Source organism: Syngnathoides biaculeatus, chromosome 13 (assembly GCF_019802595.1).
Source record: "Syngnathoides biaculeatus isolate LvHL_M chromosome 13, ASM1980259v1, whole genome shotgun sequence".
Lineage (NCBI taxonomy): Eukaryota > Metazoa > Chordata > Actinopteri > Syngnathiformes > Syngnathidae > Syngnathoides > Syngnathoides biaculeatus.
Genome location: NC_084652.1, coordinates 8,002,801 through 8,024,383, shown reverse-complemented (window position 1 = coordinate 8,024,383; position 21,583 = coordinate 8,002,801). Strand labels below are relative to the sequence as shown.

The 21,583-nt window shown below is 44.8% G+C and overlaps 1 protein-coding gene across 1 annotated transcript; it reads right to left on the bottom strand.

Moving 5' to 3' along the window:
* Positions 1–902: 902 nt before the first annotated feature.
* LOC133510974 (junctional cadherin 5-associated protein-like) lies at positions 903–10,717 on the bottom strand. The gene is made up of 3 exons (XM_061839520.1): positions 10,354–10,717; positions 2,504–6,208; positions 903–1,326 (listed from the first exon to the last, which is right to left on the bottom strand). The coding sequence occupies exons 1-3, from the start codon at positions 10,683–10,685 to the stop codon at positions 1,317–1,319; spliced, it is 4,047 nt and encodes a 1,348-aa protein (XP_061695504.1). The 5' UTR covers positions 10,686–10,717; the 3' UTR covers positions 903–1,316.
* Between the last annotated feature and the right edge of the window lie 10,866 nt (positions 10,718–21,583).

Genomic DNA, 21,583 nt, shown 5'->3' with positions numbered 1-21,583 from the left:
CACGCTGTAGCGACCCCTAATGGGACAAGCGGAAAGAAAAAGATGGAAGTCCCCAAAGTTAGTTCCCCTTAGCTGCATGGAACCTAATTGCAACCTACCACGAGTAGACTCCAAAAAAGTATCCAAAAGCTATGAGTAAAACGATGGAGGAAGTTGGAAATTTGGATTTAAAGCCACAAAGTTAGGGCCATGTAAGGTGTTTCCATTGATCCTTAAAAAACAAACTTGTCCAAGAAATGTCCAGTTGCTACCAAAATTGAACCGTTTACTCCACAAAAGATGCTAAAGATCAAATAAGTAGATTTCTCATAACTTTGGTGGTGGCGTGTAAACAAATTTCGATAAAACAAAAATCTAATAAGTGGTCAACTTCTTAACTGTCATGTGGCGGTGGTCTAATAAATGTCTCAAGCACTGTACATAGATCTGTTTGATGACGTAAAGCAGCAGCCCAAATACCCTGACACCATGTCCCTGTAGAATGATCACAACACAAAGACGACGCTTCCGACAGGTCCTAGCTTCACGACACCGCTCAGCTTATTTGTACAACAATATTGCTCTATCTTGTTTCCTTCTATCTGTTTATCCATGTTGTGATAGAGTTGCTGTCAAGCTTTATTGCTTCCTGAAGGGACCTACGCGGGGGGGCGGGGGGGAGCAGCACGGATCTGGTCGGACTTCACCTGAAAGCAAGGCAACCGGCGCGCTGTGAACTGAGCGGGCGATCACGTGATTAGCTTAGCAACTGGGGGGTGGTGCGGAGGAAAGGGCACAATGTCGCCGAGTTAAAGAAAGGCCGAGCGATGTCGGGAAATCAAAAACAGTTCTTGAGCCAAACGCGGTCACGACGGGCGGTTCCGCCACCGCCGCGGTCGCGAGTTTATTTTGGTACAGCAAATAATAGCAAAACCCTCAAATTAATGCTTACATTCATAATGCACAGATTCTCGAGTGTATTTGATGTTGTTGTTTGCAAGGATGAGTTGCATAATGTCTGCCAATGAGAAAAGCATCGGGAGAAGACTGAGGGAGTGGAATCTGTAATTGGGTGTAGATTTGATCGGGCAGGGTGTTGGGGGCGGGGCACCTCCCTTTTGGCAGTGGAACAGCACTCTTAGAAGTCAAACCGAGGGGTGAGGGTGTGTACACAATGCTCTCGTCGGACAAGAAGGCCATTTCAGTGTCAAGAGATGAAGATGAAGGCATTCTAAGTTAGGCAGCCAGTTCACAGTGTTGTGTGGAGCGCTAAAATCTCGAGATGGGGACACGATGGACATTGTCTTTTTCGACGCCGCCGCCACTCTCTCGGTCTGTCACAGCGTTCTGAGACGAAAAAGAGGAGTCATTATACCGAAGTCCACCACAGGAACAAAAAAAGGAGTTGGCATATGATTTTGGGGAAGAACTAATCATTCAAGCATAAAGTATCAGGATCAAGTAGTTCCTAAAATGTACAGGAGCTCATTGGTTTACGGTGTTCCGGTCTTACGGAGGCAATATAACCTGAATTTGTATGCCGTTTTAAAATGTTGTATAATAAGCTATAGTCTGTTGCTAACCTGTGCTAACACAATGCTAAAGTCAAATGAAATGTAGCAAATGAGCGGGCTTTCTTCTTGTTCCTTGCACGTCATTTCATTTTGGGAAAACTGTAAAAACCAAGAACCCCCAGTATTGTAAGTCGTTTTAATATCCAAACCTATCAAAAGTCATAGACGATTCTGGTACAGTTTATTTCGGTTTCTCGTGGTCTACAGGTGAGCCTGTCCCTGGTGACTGAGGCCATGCTGCAACCAGGACACGTTGCTGGTCAAGCAGAGGGCATATTTTAAAAATACACACAGCGATGCACAATGTAATAAGTGTATTCAGTTAACCCAGTGGTTTTCAAACTGGGGGGTGAGGGGGCGCGATGCTACCACGAACACTTTTCATTCTTAAGTTAGGAGATGGAGCTAATTTTACTACCGAGCACACACCAGCCACTGGAATGACTGCAGGAATTTAAGATATTCAATTTTAGCATAAAAAAAGGTTTATATTTTGCTTATTCTTGGTGACTTGATGAACGCACCAGTGTATCTTTCGACTGTAAAATTGGCCACCGCAGTGATTATTGATTTTTGCAAGCTAAGCCTTTGCCTGTTTATAGAAAATCTGTGATTATGTTTGGGCCTGAAAATAGTTTCATCTCGAAAAGGGGTACAGTGCAACAAAAAGTGTGGGAATCACTGAGTTAACCTAAAAGTAACTAATAACGTCCATCCTTCCACTCATCCATATCCTATAGCGCTCTCTTGTTTAGACTGAAGAATATCCCGACTAACTTAAAGCGCAAAGCGCCCATGGGCTGGTCGCCTCTCAATTACAAGGCACATATAGACAACCATTCACACTGTCACTCAGTGCAAATTGAGCCCAGACAGCTTGCACCAAATTCAGGCGAGTGAACCACTGTACTACTTTTAGTGACAAAACACAATTCCTAATATTATCTTACCTGAAAGTAGACCTGTCACCGTGCTTCACTGTTTCTCCCAAGACCTGACGGGATTTAGACTCTTCTTTGTCTTTGTTCTCCCCGCCTGTCTGAGAAGCAGTTGGGGAATCTTGGGAGTCCTTGCCCTCCCCATCCCCATCTCCAGAGTCGGTGCTCCTGATGCTTAGGCGTCTCATGCGATACATCACGTCCACCTCCCGCGTCTTGCCCAGGCGTTCTACTGCCACCCGGCCAGGAGAGACGGCTAGTTTATTCTGCAGATTTTCAATTCTATCACGGGGGGCGCCACTCTGCCGCTCCCCTTCCAAGCTGAGAGACAGCCTCCGGTCGAGCTTTGGCACGACTGAAAGCGGCAGTCTTTCAGGCGGAAACTCTGGCAACCCGGGGTGGTCTCGGCCGGGGTGTGTCCATAGGACAAGTCTATGTTCTGCCAGAGCAAATGGCTTCCTCTCTTGCTCCTGCTTGTTGTCCGGCGCTTCAGTTTGTCCCTCTCGGTCAGTGTCAACCTCACTACATTCTGTTGTTTCTCCCTCGTTGGCTTCGTTCTGCACTGAGTCTACGACCTCAATTTTACTCAATTCTTCTGAGCATGCATGCTCACCTGTAGAATCTTCGACTGTTTCATCAGTATCCCCCAAATTGTCTTTTACTGATGAATCCTTCGGGGTATCAGGAATCATATCGGAACCTGTCTGGTAGGGACTCGAGTTCTCTGGTTCCTGATTCCTTGCATTTGCAACCGGACTTTCGTCTGCAGCACGCTGTGGCGGACTTCCGTTTGGATTGACCGAGCTATCTGAGCTGTTCTCCTCGTGGAGAGGAGGTAGTGGTCCCTGTCTCAACTGGTTCTCCAGCTCCCTTTTGCAAATAGGACACTCCTCCTCTGAATCGAGATCTTGAGGAGTCGCTGGGTCATTAGGATTGCTTGAATCACGAGAGTGACGCAAAATCTGGCATATGTCCTCGTAGTCGGGAGGACTTGTGAGCGTAGATGCGTCCTGCATGGGCTGCCGGTCTGCCCATGGAACCTCGGCTGTCGTGCTTTTGGTCATCGGGCTGAAGTCACAAAGTGGTGTCTCGATGGGTTCATCGGGCAGGTCCAGTTTCACCGTCCTGCCGTCGTTGCTACGTCTACGTGGAAGATGTGGAACAACCCTGTATTCTCGAAAACCCGACTCCCGAGGGGGCACAGGGAGTTCCTCCCTCAGCTGCTTGCTGAACGTGACTGACTTTGTGGCAGGCCTGGAGAAGGCGCTCTTGACTTCCCTGTATTCAGGATCAACGGACCAGCTGACCGCGCTGCGCCTAAGGCTGCTGGGTTTGTTGAGAGGCTGGGATGTCAGACGAATTTTGATACGCTCAGGGATTTCAACTGCCCCGTCGGGGACTTTATTGCTGGCAGCTCCAAGCTCCAAGATGTCTTTGTAAGCCTCGTTCAGGTCCTCGATACACTTGTCAACACTGGGCTGCTTGCTGCTCTGCTGCTGCTGCTGCTGTTGTTCCTGGACTTCTTTTTGGATTGCCTCCAGCTCTTTGACAGCATCCCACGGTCGCTGGCTGACAATCGGTTTCAGCAGGAACTCGGGAACCTTAAACATGTCCTGCCCGCTGCTCGATGCTGGTTTGTTCTCCACATTTCCTGAGGGTGGAACTGCTGGCTGCTGAACTGTGCTCTTGTTCAGCTGGTTGGAGAACGTGGTGGTCAGGGAGAAGGCGCTGTTGCTCGAAAGTTTTAGACTCTTCACTCCCTTGATAGGGAATGTGAAGGTGGTGCCTGCTACACTGCCAGCATCTGTAGGAGCTTCAATGGCAGCAGGGATGGGTTCTTCTTGTGCTTCCTTGCTCTCAGGGCCATTTTTTTCAACCTCTGGGCTAGTTTGCGTCTCCTGGTCGCGGTACTGGTTTGCGGGCCAGGATCCTGACAACTTCAACTCCTTGTAATGGTTTATTTTAGGAGGTCTACAGGGCAACTTCTTGAACATTTTACTGCTTGCTCGGCTGCTCGTCTTGCTACTCGCTATGCTACCTGTCAGCGCTTGCAGCTCAGCCTCGGCAGAAGACGTGCTTTGGAGACTTTGGTTAGTTAAATGGCCCGTTTTGTTTTCACTGGGACTGTCGGCTGGGTCTGGTGACTTCTCATTATTGTTGTTCTGATCACGGATTGTACCAGTGAGCTGTGGGGTGACTGGAACGGAAACCAAACAAAAGATGGTTTCACTAAGTCTCTTTTTGAGATTCTTGGATTTATCCTTCTCGGGTGGATCGGCCTGTTCGACTTTCTTTACTTCTGCTACAGTTTCAGAGACAACCTGATCAGGTGCCTTGCATGGGGGCGGTGGTGGTTTACCGAGAATAGATGAAGGGAAAAATTGACTACGATTTTGTTCAGGACCTACACTGTCACTTTTTTTGATCAATCCCCTGTTACTCCATCGCGTACTACTGTCATTTTCAGTAAGAGTCACCTTGCGACCGGTGTTGAGGGGTTGTCCCTGTTGGGGAGGAAAGGCACTATCACTTGTAGATTGTCCTAAATTCTTAGCGGATGGATTCTCTTTGTTGATGTTTCGGATCTTGTCTGAGTCGGTGAGAGAATTTCCGCTTGGCCCTCCTGAGATTTGAGTCATTCTTGTATCTTCAGCTGGTACTTGACGAGCTTGACTCTGTTGCTCTTTTTGTCCAGAGGGTATCGGTTTTCGATAGCATGCCACACGATCTCCATAGTGTTCCAGCCATGAATCACCAGTGTGCCTTGTTAGCCACCTCCCAGGGTCTGAGCTGGGCTGTAAGGATTCTGACCTCCACCGCAAGTTTAGCATTTCGTTACGATTGATTGAAACGGCTCTTGGGGGTAGGGCTCTTTTATAAGATGGGGGAGGAATGTAGCCCGGGGGCTCCATTCCAGGGAGTGAGTGTTGTGCAAAATAGTCATGACGCAGCTCCCCGTCCCTTGAATAAAAGATAGGCCTGTCTTTTAGCTTGAGACCCTGGTCTATAGCAAGCATTTCTGCACTACCCCTAATCTGCTGGTGAATCTCATATGACGGCGGCTTCGAAGGCCTGCTGAACCTGGGCTTTGGTAAAAGTGCAACGTGGCTGCTTGGCCCAGAATTCCTGCCCCACCGGTCCCTACCAAAAGCACCGCTATAGATATACCGACTATAGGGCCCAGAGAAAAGAGTGCTGCTTAGCCTTGGCGGTCTGTCTGGTAGGCTTGGTCTGGATGGAACTAGCTCCCTGCTGTTTGTTCCATCAGGTGACAAAACCCTTGGGAGAGACTGAGACTTTCCTTTTGTCCTTGGGTGAAAAAAACCTTCAGGTGTCCTCAGCCGATACTGCTCCAAAGCCCACCTTTCCCCATCCCCGTCTGACAGCTGCCTGCCCAGGCCCACTGCGGGCCTCCACTCCTCGGTACCGAGGCTTTGACACTTCCGCTCCCCCGTCACTCTCAGCTGACCAGGTGCATCTTGGTCCCTCAGCCAGGAAATCTCTTCCCACAGCTGCTGCGCTTGCCTCTCTGCCCTGAGTTCCTCGGCCGCTAAGAGGGCCTGTGGTCTCCATGCCCCCGCAGAGGCCCTTAGCTCCCTACCATCGGCATAGTCCAGGAGAATGCTGAAGTCTTGGCCTCGCCTCCGCCAGTACGATATATCCCTCTCGTCGTGGCTTAGTGGCTCGGAGTAAGTCAAACTCGGAACGTCGTAGAAACTGCGAAGGCAAGAAAAATCAGTCTTAGTGAGACAACCTCGAGAAGTGTTCATCAATAAAGTAGGGTAACCCTCTATCGTAGGGGTGGGCAATTAATTTTTACCATTTTAACTTTAACTTAATTCACAACTTTCTCCCATTGTAAAATGGATTCAGTTCTACATTTTGAACAGCTGGTACTGATAACTTTTCATATGCATCACTTGAACATCACTTGGTCCATTATCCTCACTGGAGTTGCAGGGAGAAGAAGCCATGTGGATTTCACTCTTAGCTGTTGTGAAATCTTGAAATTGCCGAGAAATCTGTAGACTCAGTGTTTCTAACAGGGATGAGTACGTGTAGAGGTGATGAGATGATCTTGTTGAAGGTTTTTTTTGTGGGTGAGAATGCTGTTCTCCACTTGAGTTGAGAGAAGCTGTGACTTTGTGATGAAAGCCTTCATTTCACTGTACATTTCATAAACAATAAGACCCTCCCTTTGCAATTTGACATTTAGTTCATTCAACAGTGCACTCAGATCCACAAGAAATCCAATGTCTGCCACCCAGTCTTCATCAGAAAGCTGTGGGATGTTATGTCGTTTCTTCTCACAGAAATCCTGAATCTGGTCTCTCAGGTCCCAGACACTTTTCAGTACTTTGCCAAGGCTGAGCCAACTGACGGCACAGTGGTAGATTATGTCACCATGTTCTGTCTCATTTTCATCCAAAAGTGAGACAAACTGTGAGTTAATGGTCTCGCTCTGATGAATTAAACTATTGTAGTTACAGCATCAACAACATGGATATTTTTTAACACTTGATTTACACAACACTTCCTGATGTATAATACAATGTAAGAATGTCAGTTTTTGCAGAGTTTGTTTCTGTCACTTCATCCTGTATCTGTATCTGTACTTCCATACAGATTTGAACCTGTGGCTGTAAATAATGTTGAATATTCAGACGGGAATGACACGGCGTCTGACGATACGATACTGCTATTTCTTCATCAGATGAGGATAAATCCAAGAAATCAGCGCTGGGCATAATTTTGTCCCATCGTAATCGAGCCTTTGTTTGCGCTCCTATTACGTCACATCCACGCACGTAGCCCGTGTGACTCGCAAAATGTCGGCGCCCATGAAAATTCATAATTGCCGATAAAAATCTTCTCAAAACACTGTTAAATGCAAGCGGATTAACATCACATTTTCAAGATACAGTACATATGACATGATTTATTGAATACATTGTTAATCCAAACCACCGGAAGTCCCCTTTAATATCAACCAATTTGATTGTGTATTGTGACCGGGACTTTGCCTCCTATTTGCTGTTGTCAACATACTTGGTCGCCGTTGTCAATATTTATTCACAAGCCCAAACCAATGTTTATCAAAGCTTTAGAGCATGGTTCTACAGAATGGCGTTATGTTTGGATACAACCTTTAATGTTAGAGTTAGCTTGCTCGGCTAGATAACATTTTGTTACCTGCTTGCAAGCCGTGTCATATTCAAAGTACGTCAACATACCTCCAGCAATCCTTGAACGAATGTCCTCTCCTGGGCACTGATGACGACCACCTCCTCATTTTGTAATTTTTTTCCCCCCTTTACAATACATTGGTGCGATCCCTTGTTGTTATCTTCGCCATGGTTGCATTGAGAAAAGACACGTTTGTTTTCATTCTGCCTCTTCAACTGTTTCATTTGATGAGATAAAGCCCAGTGATCGTAAAAAATGGGATACACCGGTATCGGAATATGTGTAGTGTTGCCACTCTCTGACCAAGACATGCCAAGATTTTATGGCTGTAGTCTGACAAGTACAATCATAAAAGACCACATTATCATTTCTGATCCTACCACCATAGGTGGAAAATGTATAGGTCGATGTTGGTCAGCGTTGAACCCCCCTCCCCCATTTTTTTCCATTGGTGCTTTACATACGGGGCAGCAAGCCGGGAAAACCCAGGAAAATGCCGGCTTAGATGGTCAGTGCGTAGGGGCTTTGCAGACACTATTTGGCTAATCGGAGGATCGTATTGGAAAGCAACAACTGCTTTCAACACAACAGTGTGGTAGAAGTGAGTGCCAAGTGGTAATTGTCATCCTTTCACACAACAACCGTCACAGCTCTGTTGGGCCTCGGAAGCCAGAGAATTCACGTCTACCTCACGCCCCCGTGTCCAATTGCTACTCGTCTAAATCTGCTGATCGGTCAGAACGGAACATTTATTGCAGTATTCTTTCCTCGTCATCATGTTGAAATTATCATCGGATAAATCAAATTGTCAGCCAGCCAATAATCTAAAGTGAGTGATAACGTCCACCTCACATTGATCGGGTTTTACACGACACACATACTATGCTACACGTGTGTGTTTGTGTGTACGTGTGTGCAACGGCTTTTCCAACAAACTGCTGAAGTCAGCCATCACTCCAACATCCTTTAATGACGTAAATTGTGATGTTTGTGCAATATGATGTGCATTTTTAATTATGCTGACGTTTGCCTTATTGGAAAGAAAACAATAGTGGACCAACCAATCGAAACCACAAAAAAATGAATGATAAATGTGAACGGTCTATATTTAGTTTTGAAATTGAATGTGTCATGACCTCTTTAAAAATGTCTGTCTCAGTCTGTGCAGTGTCAATAAATTATGATTATGGTATTAGGTAACAATTAGATACTTGGGTATAACAACTCAGTAAGTTATTTTAAGGCCTTAAGATTCCATCCTTAGTCACACCTGCAACTTTATATCTGCGCGTATGACTGGTGGACCACACCCGTAACTTTATATCTGCGGGCATGACTAACTACACCCGTATATTTTTCATTTTTATCATATTTATCAAATTCATATTTATCGTTAGTATTGGGTAAGGTGTTTATATAGTAGCTTAATGTCCATCCCTCCATTTTCTGTACCTCCACGAGTTGCAATATTGCAACAAAATTACATTGTATCATATCTCATAGGTGGCCACTCGAAATTGCCCCTAGATGTGATTGTGAGTGCGGCTGTTTGCCTCGATGTGCCCTGCGATGGCTGGCAACCATTTCAGGGTGTACCCCGCCTCCTGTCCGTTGACAGCTGGGATAGGCTCCAGCACTCCCCGCGACCCTCGTGAGGATAAGCGGCAAAGAAAACGGATGGATGAAGGGAAGGAGGAAGTAGGGATGGATGGATCGATGACAACATGTACATTAGGAAAAAAATATGATACCATACGAGAAATACAAAGTAAATCAAACTGGGGAAGAAAGTAAAATGTCAGGTATTAGACACACCCACCCAATCTCAGATAATACTCCTTAGTTTTGAGGTATTTACTCATCGTGCTTATTATTGTGTTCCAGATCTGTTTCTAATATTCAGTAAAATGTTGAAACTGAAATATCACTGAAGGCTGGCATTGCATTTCATACGTTTAATGTAATTCTGTGATTTTTTTTTCAATTCCCACAACCCTTGTGAGAATAAGCAGCTCAGAAAATGAATGGATCGATTTTTTTTTTAATATTAAATGATCTATTTTTTTAACGCTATCAATATGTATTTGTGCTGCACAAATGAAAAAAATTTGTCTATTTTTAAAAATCATTTTCTGGGTGTATTGAATCAGCCATGCGTTTGAATGTGTTTTTCACTTTGTATTCAAAACGAGGCAATTTGTAAAAATAACCACGGGAGATGAATGAACACGCTCTGTCTGCGGAGAGAGACACTGGCGGCATATGCTAGTGTATGGCTGAGGGGGGAGCCGCGCACACTTGCCCAGCAACATGCTGACATCACGCAGCACGTGCTGGGTGGGATTCGGTGTGTCAGTGTTTACAGTAGAGTGACTCGGTGCTGCGTCTTGACGCAAGTTCAATTTAACCCCAACCTCCACGCTCTCGCTCTCTCTATCTCTCTTTCTCTCTCTGCTGCTGTTTTCATCTGTCACGAGGGGGACACGAGCTAGCTGTGCGCACACAAATGGATCGCGCTTTCGTCAGAAGGCCGGCCCGAGATATGTCAACCGTGCTGCTGCAGGGAAGGAGGGTGTGGTGGGAGTCGGGTGGGGGGGCCCTGCAGTGCAGCTTTTGCATGCTGACTGGAGGAAAGGGAAAGGCATAAAAAAAAAAAAGTGGGGAGAAGCACTCACCCGCTGTCGGTAGCCAAAGAATCACTCAAGGGTTGGGCGTCACCTAGGATACCGATGAAGGCCTCCTTCCTCCTCCTGTCAGCCTCATTGTCCATGTAACCCTTGAGGGGCGCCGGCCTGCTTCCGTACAAGCCGCCGCCGCCGCCCGCCGAGGCCCCGCCGCGCTCGGGCTCGTAGCCGTTGAGTGTCGCCGCCGCCCGGCCCGCCCGGCTGTCCAGCAGGAGCGCTCGTTGGCAATCGACGGGCCGCTTGTCGTAAGGAGCGGCCGACGGCGGGCCGCTCCTGGGCAGCTTGTATCCGTGCGAGATGAGCAGGTCCTCCACGCTGTACATGGCGGCGCACGTCCTGGGGGGCAAATGTGGGGGTTTGCCTTTATGTGCTTTGCTGATCAGCAGAGGCCATCACTTTGGAGAAGGGGTCGCCGAAATAAAAACACAAAGAAAGGGTTAACGATGCATCACTCCAGTAACAACCCGCATTAATCACAATACCATGCGAGCCGAAATTAATTGCTCACTTTTGATTTGTTCAGATACAAAATGATTATTTCTGATACAATTTATTCTGCGAGAATACGATACATTAAGTTTCAGTGTGATCCCATGCCATATGATCCATCCATCCATCCATTTTCTTTGCCGCTTATCCTCACGAGGGTCACAGGGCGTACTGGAGCCTACCCCAGCTGTCAACAGGCAGGAGGCAGGGGTACACCCTGAACTGGTGGCCAGCCAACCGCAGGGCACATAGAGACAAACACCCGCCCTCACAATCACACCTATGGGCAATTTAGAGTGTCCAATTAATGTTGCATGCTTTTGGGAGTGTTTTGTGAGGAAACTGGAGTACGCGGAGAAAACCCACTTAGGCACAGGGAGAACATGCAAACTGCACACAGGCGGGTCCGGGATTGAACCCAGGTCCTCAGAACTGTGAGGCCAACGCTTTACCAGTTGCCGCCACCAATGAAATATGACACAATGTAATTTTGTTGCAATATCGCAACTCATGGAGGTACAGAAATTTGAGGGATGGACATTAGGCTACTTTATAAACGCGTGATAAGATAATAAATAAGTTCCTTGTAAACGAAAATGATTAAGTACGAGGCCATCACAATTCAATTAAGTTTTTTTAAAGCCAGAAATCTCTGATTGAGTGTTCACATAAATGAGTTATAGAAAGAGAATCTGTATAGTTACCGATTTGAGATATTCATAAAATGTCCTTTTAATTTGTCCTAACTTGAATTTATTTAGAGAGTATGAACATTTTCGAGCTTTCACGTCAACAATGAGTCATGATGTGATAAAAATGACAAATTGAATACATGCTCCCCAGACCTCAAGGTGACCTTAACGTTTTCTTCTTCTTGCTTTAATCCGAGATTGCCCGGGACCCTCGTAAGGATAAGCGGCTAAGGAAATGGATGAGTGGATAATCCGAGATTGCATGTTTAAAAATTCTCCAGAAACGGTAATGTTCACTCAACACTGAAGGGATTCTTCACATGTAAGAAATGCACTGGAGCAGGGGGTGTCAAACTCATTTTTGTCGCGGGCCACATTGTAGTCACGGTTTCCCTCAGAGGGCCGTTATGTCTGTGAAATCATAAATATATTTGACCCCCCCTAATCATATTCACACATGGAATTTATGAAGTAGTTTTGGAATCATAAATCAAGGGAATGGGGTTTTCAACTATTGTTGATGTTTGGCCACACAAAAATGCTTGTAATATCTCAATATTATCATTTAAGATATGACAATGGGAAATTCTAGTGCAGATTTTAGCAAAAATCATGGAAGTTGATACCAATGATTTGTCTCTGCGGGCCACATAAAATCACGTGGCGGCCCCCCGGGCCTTGAGTTTGACACCTGTGCACTGGGTGTATTAACCCTGCAGTTCGCAAACTTTTTTCGCAGTGACCCCCTTTTGGAGATCGAATTATTTTCGGCACCACCCTTTTCTCCCGAACCCCCACCCTCCTTAACACAGTTTTTCTGTAAATACACATCTGGTTAATTTGCAAACAAAATCTCTTGGGAATCATCAAAGACATGAACATAACTCCAGTAATCACTTTTACAGTTGAAAAATTACAAGCCACCAAGAATAAACAAAACCTAAACCTGTTTTTTTTTCCTCCTAAAATTGAACATCTTGAATTCCTGTCATCTCAGTGGCTCGTGTGCCCGGTAGTAAAATTAGCTTCATCTGCTGGATGTAACTCAATAATGAAAAGTGTTCGTGGTTAACCCCCACCCCCACTCCCTCATAACGCCAGGCCTCTTGTAGGGATCGCGCCCCCCAGTTTTAAAACCACTGCATTAACCCATGAATTTGTACACTTTGAGAAAGATTTAGGGAAATAAGTCACGCATAAAATTTAGAGTTCAAGCGATTTGCTGTGTGGTCTGCTTTTTCTTTGGCTTGGCGTGTATTTTATTTTTTTAGCAAATGATTCATCAAGCGAAATACAAATTAAGAACACATAAAAAGTATTTGTTCTTACACTTGCATGATGGTAATATTTGAATGTGGCTGAAAACATTGCCTGAATGATTGAAATTTTTTGTTCAAACACATGCTTTTGCAGATGTGTGTTATTTTTAAGGACGGATTTGACTATTTTTGTAAATAATCATGACACTGCTCTCAGTTTTGTTTATTTCCACACACTTGGCCACCACTGTTAGTTTGCTGCGCTGACTGACCACCTGTTGATTTCAGCAAGGCTACCATGTTTATAAAAACACATATTTGTCAATTAAAAGGCTCCAAACTATAATCGTCATTGCTTAGTGGTTAAGTCGATGCGTCGAAAAGTCTTTTGAACCCCTACTGTCCACTTAATGTAATAAAAATTTAATGTTGCGATGCCACATAATGATAAAATACAGTTGGATATGATAACAAAAGGTAGGATAAGTTATGATACAGTACAATACATTTTTAATGCATTACGATACTGTATATTTCGACATTATACGATGCAATACGATAGATACAGTGATATTTTTGGTTTTGATTGGATATATAATGACATGTTATGCTAGCACAAGATATAATGTGTGTGATTTGACACGTCACAATATGATGGGCTGGAATTTGATACATTATGATGAAATGTGATAAAGCAATCTGATACAGTACATCCATACATTTTCTTAACCGCTTATCCTCTCGAGGGTCGCGGGGAGTGCTGGAGCCTATCCCAGCTGTCACCAGGCAGGAGGCGGGGTACACCCTGAACTGGTTACCAGCCAATCGCAGGGCACATAGACACAAACAGACGCCCTCCGTACTGTGTGATAAGATGTGGTATTACGGTACGCAATGCAATATATTGTAATACGTCACGACACAATGGAATACTATAGATACAGTACGACGTATGATATACAGTACGATACGATGGGATAAATTGCAGTATGATATGATGCATTACGGTATGATAAAATAGACTATGATTCTATACATTACAAAACGATGTGCTCCAGTACAATCTGGTATGAAATGATGCGTCGCTATATGATGCTGTATAATATGATATGAGAATAAAACTAGTTTCTATACAGTGGGATTCCCGAAGCTGAGGGGCTGTAAATGCACGACCAGTCTCTCAATCAGTGACCCCACAGGAGGGGGGGGGGGGCGACCCCACCCACCAACACATTATTAGGTAGACAATTCATTCCTGGAACTGAGAGCTTGTGAATGCAACGCAGCCCCAATCAATTTAGTATCACCCGTACGACTTATTCTTGCAGCCAAGGGGCAGTAAATGCACCACCGCTCAACTTATAAGGCTGTGCCTCTTTCCTGGAGCCGAGGTGCGGTCAATGCACCGGAACTCAATTTTACACAAGGTCATGGCTTCAGAGTCTCTATAGTTTGCATAGCAACAACCAAAGCACCTCTGTTTTTTTGTTGTTTTTTTTTAAATCACAGGACTTCCCAAAAAAATACATCTGCAAACTTATCACGAAGTGTACAGATGCTAGCTAGCATTTACCACCACTAAACATGTGCAAGCAGGAGGTCACATAAAGTTCACTTCAAATATGCATAAATTAACATTCAACATGGAATAACTATCCAAATATTCATACATCACAATATGGAGTGCGTACCCGGAACTAGTAACATACTCGAGAATACCTCCTCATGAATCATGCAGGTGGAAGACATATCATATCAAACAGCCATCCATAATACAGTACATGCTTAACGTGTACCACGCCTGCCTGGCTGCATGCCATGCGATGCTATATGCTACTATGCTATGCTGTGCTACTTGGGGGGTAGGGTTTGTGGGGGGGGGGTGCACTGCAATATGGCAACACCATGAGCCCTATCATCATACCTGCCTGGAGACAGCTGCATGCACCTGCACTTCAACTTGCACATCCGGCCATGCTTCGACCCAACCCTGACCGTGCACGGGAAAGAGGGGGGCGGAGGAGAGGGGGGGGGGGACCACCATCAGAAATAATGACACAAATTCCAAAAAATTAAAGATAGGGACGCAACTTGCAGATCCGCTAAACTGGGAGCGTTTACCGACACGCATGCATAGCAACCCCTCCCTAGAAACCACGCAGCCGGCGAGGGGCTGCACATCGCACAGGGGAAAAAAAGGGGAAAAAAACACGTACAGAAAAAGGAAATTAATTTGTCATTTTAGTCGTCAAGCATACCTGGGGAGACGCTGGCGATCGTGCGTGCGTAGCCGCTCGCTGCGGTTCGACTTGCTCGCGGAGCGCGGAGCCCGAGCCGAGCATGCCGATTGGTAGGCGGGGAGGACGCGCCGGTTGCTGGCTGCCTCGGACTGCATGGGCTCCCCGAGACACACGCGGGGAGGGAGGGATGCGAGGAGGGGGGGTTCGTGGGGGTGCGGTGGGGTGGGGGTAGCCGCTCCTCCTCGCTCGCTGCCTTCCACACTCGCTCCTCAACTTTGTGTTACGGTGTTGAGTATTGTTAGGATTTTTCACTTTTTTTTTTTTTTTGGGGGGGGGGGGGGTTCCTGGAAATAAAAATAAACAGTAGTTTAACAAATGAACATGAAATTAGGTGGGCATGTCTGCCATGACAAGACTCACAAAAAAAAAGTCCCTAGGACACAAACTGAATAGGAAGTTAGTCGTTTTAGTTTCAGGCAGACATCATGGTTGAATTAAAGCACAGGTGTCAAACTCAAGGCCCGGGGGGCGGGGGGCGCTAAATCTGGCCCGCAACATGATTTTACGTTGCCCGCAAAGCCAAATCTAGAGTGTCAGTTTCCATGATTCGTGTAAAAATCTGTACTAAAATCTCAAAGTGTCATATATCATAAATGGGCGGCACGGTGGATCAGAAGGTAAAGCGTTGGCCTCACAGTTCTGATGTGCCGGGTTCGATCCCGGACCCGCCTGTGTGGAGTTTGCATGTTCTTCCCGTGCCTGTGTGGGTTTCCTCCGGGCACTCCGGTTTCCTCCCACATTCCAAAACGTGCAACATTAATTGGACACTCTAAATTGCCCCTAGGTGTGATTGTGAGTGCGACTGTTTGTCTCAATGTGCCCCGCGATTGGCATCCAGTTCAGGGTGTACCCTGCCTCGTGCTCTTTGACAGCTGGGATAGGCTCCGGCACTCCACGTGACCCTCCTGAGGATAAGCGGTGAAGAAAATGGATGGATAGATATATCAAAAATGATGAAGTTGAGATATTACAAGCATTTTTGTGTGACCAAACGTGGATAGTTGAAAAACACATTACCCTTGATTACTGATTCCAAAAGTAGTTCAGAATTTCATGATGAAAATATGATGTGATGACTAAATATTTTTGTTTCACAGTCGTAACGGCCTCTGAGGGAAACTGGAACAACAATGTGGCCCGTGAGAAAAATGAGTTTGACACCCCTGAATTAAAGGTTTCGTAGGACAGGAATAGGAAATTGGTCCACGTCAAGGCACCCATTGTGCTGCCTTGAACTGCCGCCATTTTCGATCCCTGAGCTTCGTCACTCATACGTACGCAAAGTGGACGACATTATCTTTCTAACTGCATTCATTGAAGACGCGACCGACATCACATCAAGCCCAGACTGACTGTTAGGCTACCTGGCATACACACATCACGGGACTTAGGACTGCGTCACAAAGGCGCAGTATTGTGCCCTTGATCTTTTACTCTATGTGACAGAAATCACGAAGGAGGAGCACTTACCTGTATGCTAACACGGAAAACAAAAGGCAGTGGAATGTTATATTTTTTAATATCGAGGCAAAGTTTTATTTATTTATTCCATTTGTTTTCAAAAAGTAAAACCTGTATATTAGTTCACCACAAGCAAAGCAAAATGTTTATTATTTTTTTAAAATTTGATGACAATGGCAGAAAGACAAAAGCATAAACAAATCCAGTATTTCGCAAAAAATTCTCAAATCTTTCAAGTGACTAAAAAAGAAGGATATTAACTTTAATGTTGGTCTTCTGAAAAGAGGATCAGCACGATGGAGCTTGAGACCAGGCAGCGGGATGGCAACGTCGAGTAATCGTGCACAAAGCCAAGTCTCCGTGAAGCACAGAGCCGCGGAACGTCCTAAGTCTTTCGTCTGAAGCGTTAGACGATGTCCCCGCTTACGCAGCCGGACTTGTGTACCGGATCGCGAGGCTTTGAAAAGCGCGCCGACTAGCAACTCTGGAAAAAGCTTCAGCAATTTGGCAAGAATTGTCAGAAAAAAAAAGTCAGAAGAAGGCTCTCTGATGGTTAGCAAGTCCTCTCCTCTGTACTTGAGTCCCGAGACCCCCGTGATACACAAAAACACAAACAGTACCCGAGAGTATTCCGGAGACTTCCACACCGGTAGGCGTTGGGTAGAGAGGTTAAATGGTGGCGCGCAGTGATGTTTGGCTAATTCAGCAAAAAATGTGACGTCAGTGAAAACAACCCACAAAGTCTCGGAGCCATGCCTGGAATTTAACAGCACATTTTGGCCATTTTGCTTTCAAGCACTTGTTTTGGGGCAAATTCTAGGAAAGTGACAAACTTCAAACAGGGAATTCAACTAAATGACCCCCATTCGAAAGCGGCTTTGGCTATTTTAGACGGAAGAGTGACGCTAAATGGCAACCAGTACTTGATTGGTTTTATTACTGCTCAAGGACCATGGCCTGAAATAGAACAGGACATTAGCCATTGTGAGAATTCCAAGGCTTTGAACTAAATCAGGCCCTTCGGAAGCAGGATAAGTGATCCCCTACCACTTTTCTACCTTTGCTGTCAGAGATCATCAAGTGTGCCCCGGGAAATTATCCTATTTCGCATCATTTGTACAAAAATGATTATGCCTGTATAGTTACTAGAAATAATGTATCTTTGTTCATGTATCCATACCAGTGACAACAGGCAGAATACCGCATTATAAGGCGCACATGCAATGAATTACCTATTTTAAGACTTTTTTCATAATTAAGGCGCACCACATTATGAGGCACATAGATTAGACGCTACAGTAGAGACTGGGGTTACGTTACGCATCAATTAGATGGAGTTGCACTAAATGCTCAATATTGATCCATGTATAAGGCGCACTGTCATCTTTTGAGAAAATTAAAGGCTTTTCCTTGCTAAAAAAAATTCTATAGAACATTTCTAAAGAACTACAGAACTTTAGGACCCAAGTCGTAAAGAATTTCTCTAGAAATTCTACTGTTCTGTAGAAATTCTATAGAAAATCACAGCCAAAGTTCTAGGGAACAAGTTGTTCTGCACAATTTCTATAGATGTCTATAGAATTTCTATAGATTTTTTTTTAGCAGGGTTAGGCGCGCCTTATAATGCGGAAAATGCAGTAGTTAAATGCTCTTCCACCAGATGGCAGAAGGTCCAGTTACTTTTGTATTCGTGTAGTTGGGTGTACGTCTGTCATAACGGGACACACTTTAAAGTCTCAAGGGGTTGTGCCTAAAAATGATTAGCAAGTTGGTCATTTTGGCAGCCATTTTGGACAAATTCCAGACTTCATACTTTGGATAGGGAATTAGCCAGAATGATTGCGATTGTGGGTACGGCTGTTTGAATCTATGTGCCCCGAGATTGGCTGGCAACCAGTTCAGGGTGTACCCCGCCTCCTGCCCATTGACAGCTGGGATAGACTCCAGCAACCCTTGTGAGGATGAGCGGTTAAGAAAATGAATGGATGGATGGATGGATGGATGGATTCTCAATCAGAAGACAGGCATTCCAGAGAAATAGTCGATCCAAATGAGTTTTTTATTTCTTTTTGCCAATGCCAGCTCATGTGGGTTGAGCATGGTGTCACGGTTTTCACATTTTTTTTTTCATTCATCCCCCCCAAGCCAGTTTCAGTCAAGAGCATGCAGGTTGGAGTACACATCTATCATAAGAGGATGCGCAACAAAAATCTCAAGGAGCCATGCCCACAAAGACACACAAAGTCTACCATTTTGGCTCAAAGCCACCATTTTAAGATCATTTCATTTATTTTCAGTATGGAGGTCCTCATTGAGATTTAGCTCGATTCCGAGTGCAAATTACTTCTTGTCTTCTTGGACGTGAGTTTGTTCAACATTAAAATTAAACCAACAAAGTCCACTTTCCAGCCCGGGGACTGGTGTTTTTATCGTTATGCTACTGCAACTCCACAATAAGATCCAATTGCACATTTGAAGTCATAATCATATTTATTCACTTCTGCGCGTTTATTGCATGTCCCCCAAAAAGCTGGAGAAAAAAGCTAAATATAATTGCAGAGTTAATCCATATAAAGCAAATGAGATTTTCTTAAAACGTGATACTAGTGGTTCTGATGTTTTTGGAGATAAAATGACGGCTTCATCCTATTGTGACTGAGATTATTCTTTTCTGAGCTGCCCGGACTGCCACGCTTTTTCTCGCTCGGCTAAACGTCACAATGCGGTCAAATTACAGTGTGAAGGTCATCAGTGTATTTGTTCACTTTGCCTTCGCGTGTGCTTCTTTTGTTATCATAAGAATGAAAAAAAAAAATCAAAGGAAAAGCTAAACATAAAGTCTATACAAAAAGTACACATACAGAAGGCCAAAATTAATCATTTGAAAACTTTTTCTGCAATTAATGTGACCTGACTACAACCACACGATGGCGTCTGCCAGATGTTACGACAAAATTATTAACTATTCAATTCAATCAGAAGTGTGTGTATTTACTGTGTGCTTTAACACGAGTGTGAATGGGATTCATAACTTAACTCTTACCAACTTATGAGAGAATGGATACTTTGGCAACCACGTTATCTGTTTTGTACCGTAATTTCCGGCCTATAAGCTGCAACTTTTTTCACACGCTTTTAACCCTGCGGTTTATGTGGTGATGCGGCTAATTTGTGCATATTTTCTAGCGGCCGCAAGGGGGAGCTCGGATGAAAAAGGTAAGCGTGAGACTGGTGGAATATATGTGCCGGGGAAGTGACTTTTACTGGTTTGGCCCCGTTAGCGCTGCACTAGCATGTTACTTGCGTGTCTCAGTGATTTTTACCAGTATGTTTTTTTTAACCGCCCTGTTAGTGCGGCGCTAGTGTTAAACTCTCTGTGTAGCGTGTTTCAATGTGGGCACCTCTGTATCTACCAATTGGTATTTCCTTTACAAATGTACTGGGTGAGGCTTATAACCAGGTGCGCTCTGTAGGCCGGGAATTACGGTATTTTGAATTTCCTCTCCTATCAGGTGAGGTGTACCGATTATACATCAAATTTTTGTTTGAAAGAGTTTTGAAATGATTTATCCTTCTCTCGTGTTATGACAAAAATCAGACGTTTGTAGACTATTTATAGCCACTATAATTGCAGACATGATCCTTTAGCTGCTCATTGACTGTTTTGGTTATATTTTGCGACTGACTGGGCCACAGATGACGCCGATTGTCTTTTTTTAAATGTCATTTCTTCATGGCTATATGCCAAGGTCACTTTGCATGTCAAGGTCACTGTGGTTTAGGGGGGAAAAAAAAGCAACGGCGCCACATCTCGGAAAACGTCACTTGACCTCCCCGTAGTCCGTGAGCCCCTTTGGACGTCTACTTCAAAGCACGCACACACAAGTACATGTGAATACACAGTGCTACACGCTCTCGTCCCCAGCCCTGGTTGCCTAGGAGACAGCTGATGAGGTCCCCATCTCATAAAACAGCACCAATAAGGCGGCGTGACAACCACGATCCCCTTGCAGCGTTGGGGATTTTTGTCCCCCTCTAGCGGCCGAATCGGGGAACTCACCCAGCTGTGATTCTGCCTAGTAACCCAACCTGCTGACTTCTCTCGTCTGGCACCAACATCCATCCTGACAGATAGCTGTATGAATAAAGGCGCCTTTTTTTCTGGAATATACTTTATTCTGAGCGACGTATTAGTATATGATATGGACTGTCGTTATTAAAAGCATCAAGTAGAAATCACCACGTTTATACACAGCAGCAGGAAGCAGTAAGTTAGGAAGTGACTTGTGCTTTGAATTCTTCGAGCTATAGGCTGGCTAAGGTCAAGGGTGGATGTCAGATCTGAGCTTTTCGGTGGTCACAGCCCAATTCCAATTTTAAATATCATTTAAAATGGAATGACGGTCATGCCTGATGGTCTACTGCAGCGTTTGACAGACGACCCCCGTTGCATACAGTTTTATATTAAGTCAGATTGCCTAGTCAGGTGATCTACTATGTAGTGTCAGATGGCCTTGTAATGTCAATTATTCTACTGTACTGTGCAGTATCATATCACAAATTATTGTAAAGTATATGATGGTGTCGATGTATTCTATGTTAGTGTTTCCACTGATTTTTACTGATGTGGTTAAAGGTATTTTTGTATGTAAGTGTGTATGAAACTGGTAGCCCTTCGCATAAATCAGTGCCCAAGCAGGAGCTCTCAGTTTCAAAAAGTTTGGTGACCCCAGGTGCAGTAATGCTAGGTCACCTAGTGGTGACAGGGGGTACTGAGATAATTTAGGATGAAGAATCACTGATTTCATTACAATATGCCTCATAACAGGTTTGGATTTTACAATTTCGGTGTTTCGATGGGCACCGTTTCGCACTAATATGAACTCTTTTGGCACCCCTGCAAAGTATCTGAAATCCCCCACGGCCAAGACTAAAGACAAATATAATACCTGCACTAGAGACGACACCTGACCCACTTGTGTGTTCAGCTCTATGTTCCGGTGTTAGGAATGTCTCAAAC

Coding starts and splice junctions, on each gene's coding strand:
- LOC133510974 (XM_061839520.1), bottom strand. CDS start 10,685: ATGTACAGCGTGGAGGACCTGCTCATCTCGCACGGATACAAGCTGCCC. Junction 6,209..10,353: donor TCTTTGGCTACCGACAGCGG/GTGAGTGCTTCT, acceptor TTGCCTTCGCAG/TTTCTACGACGTTCCGAGTT.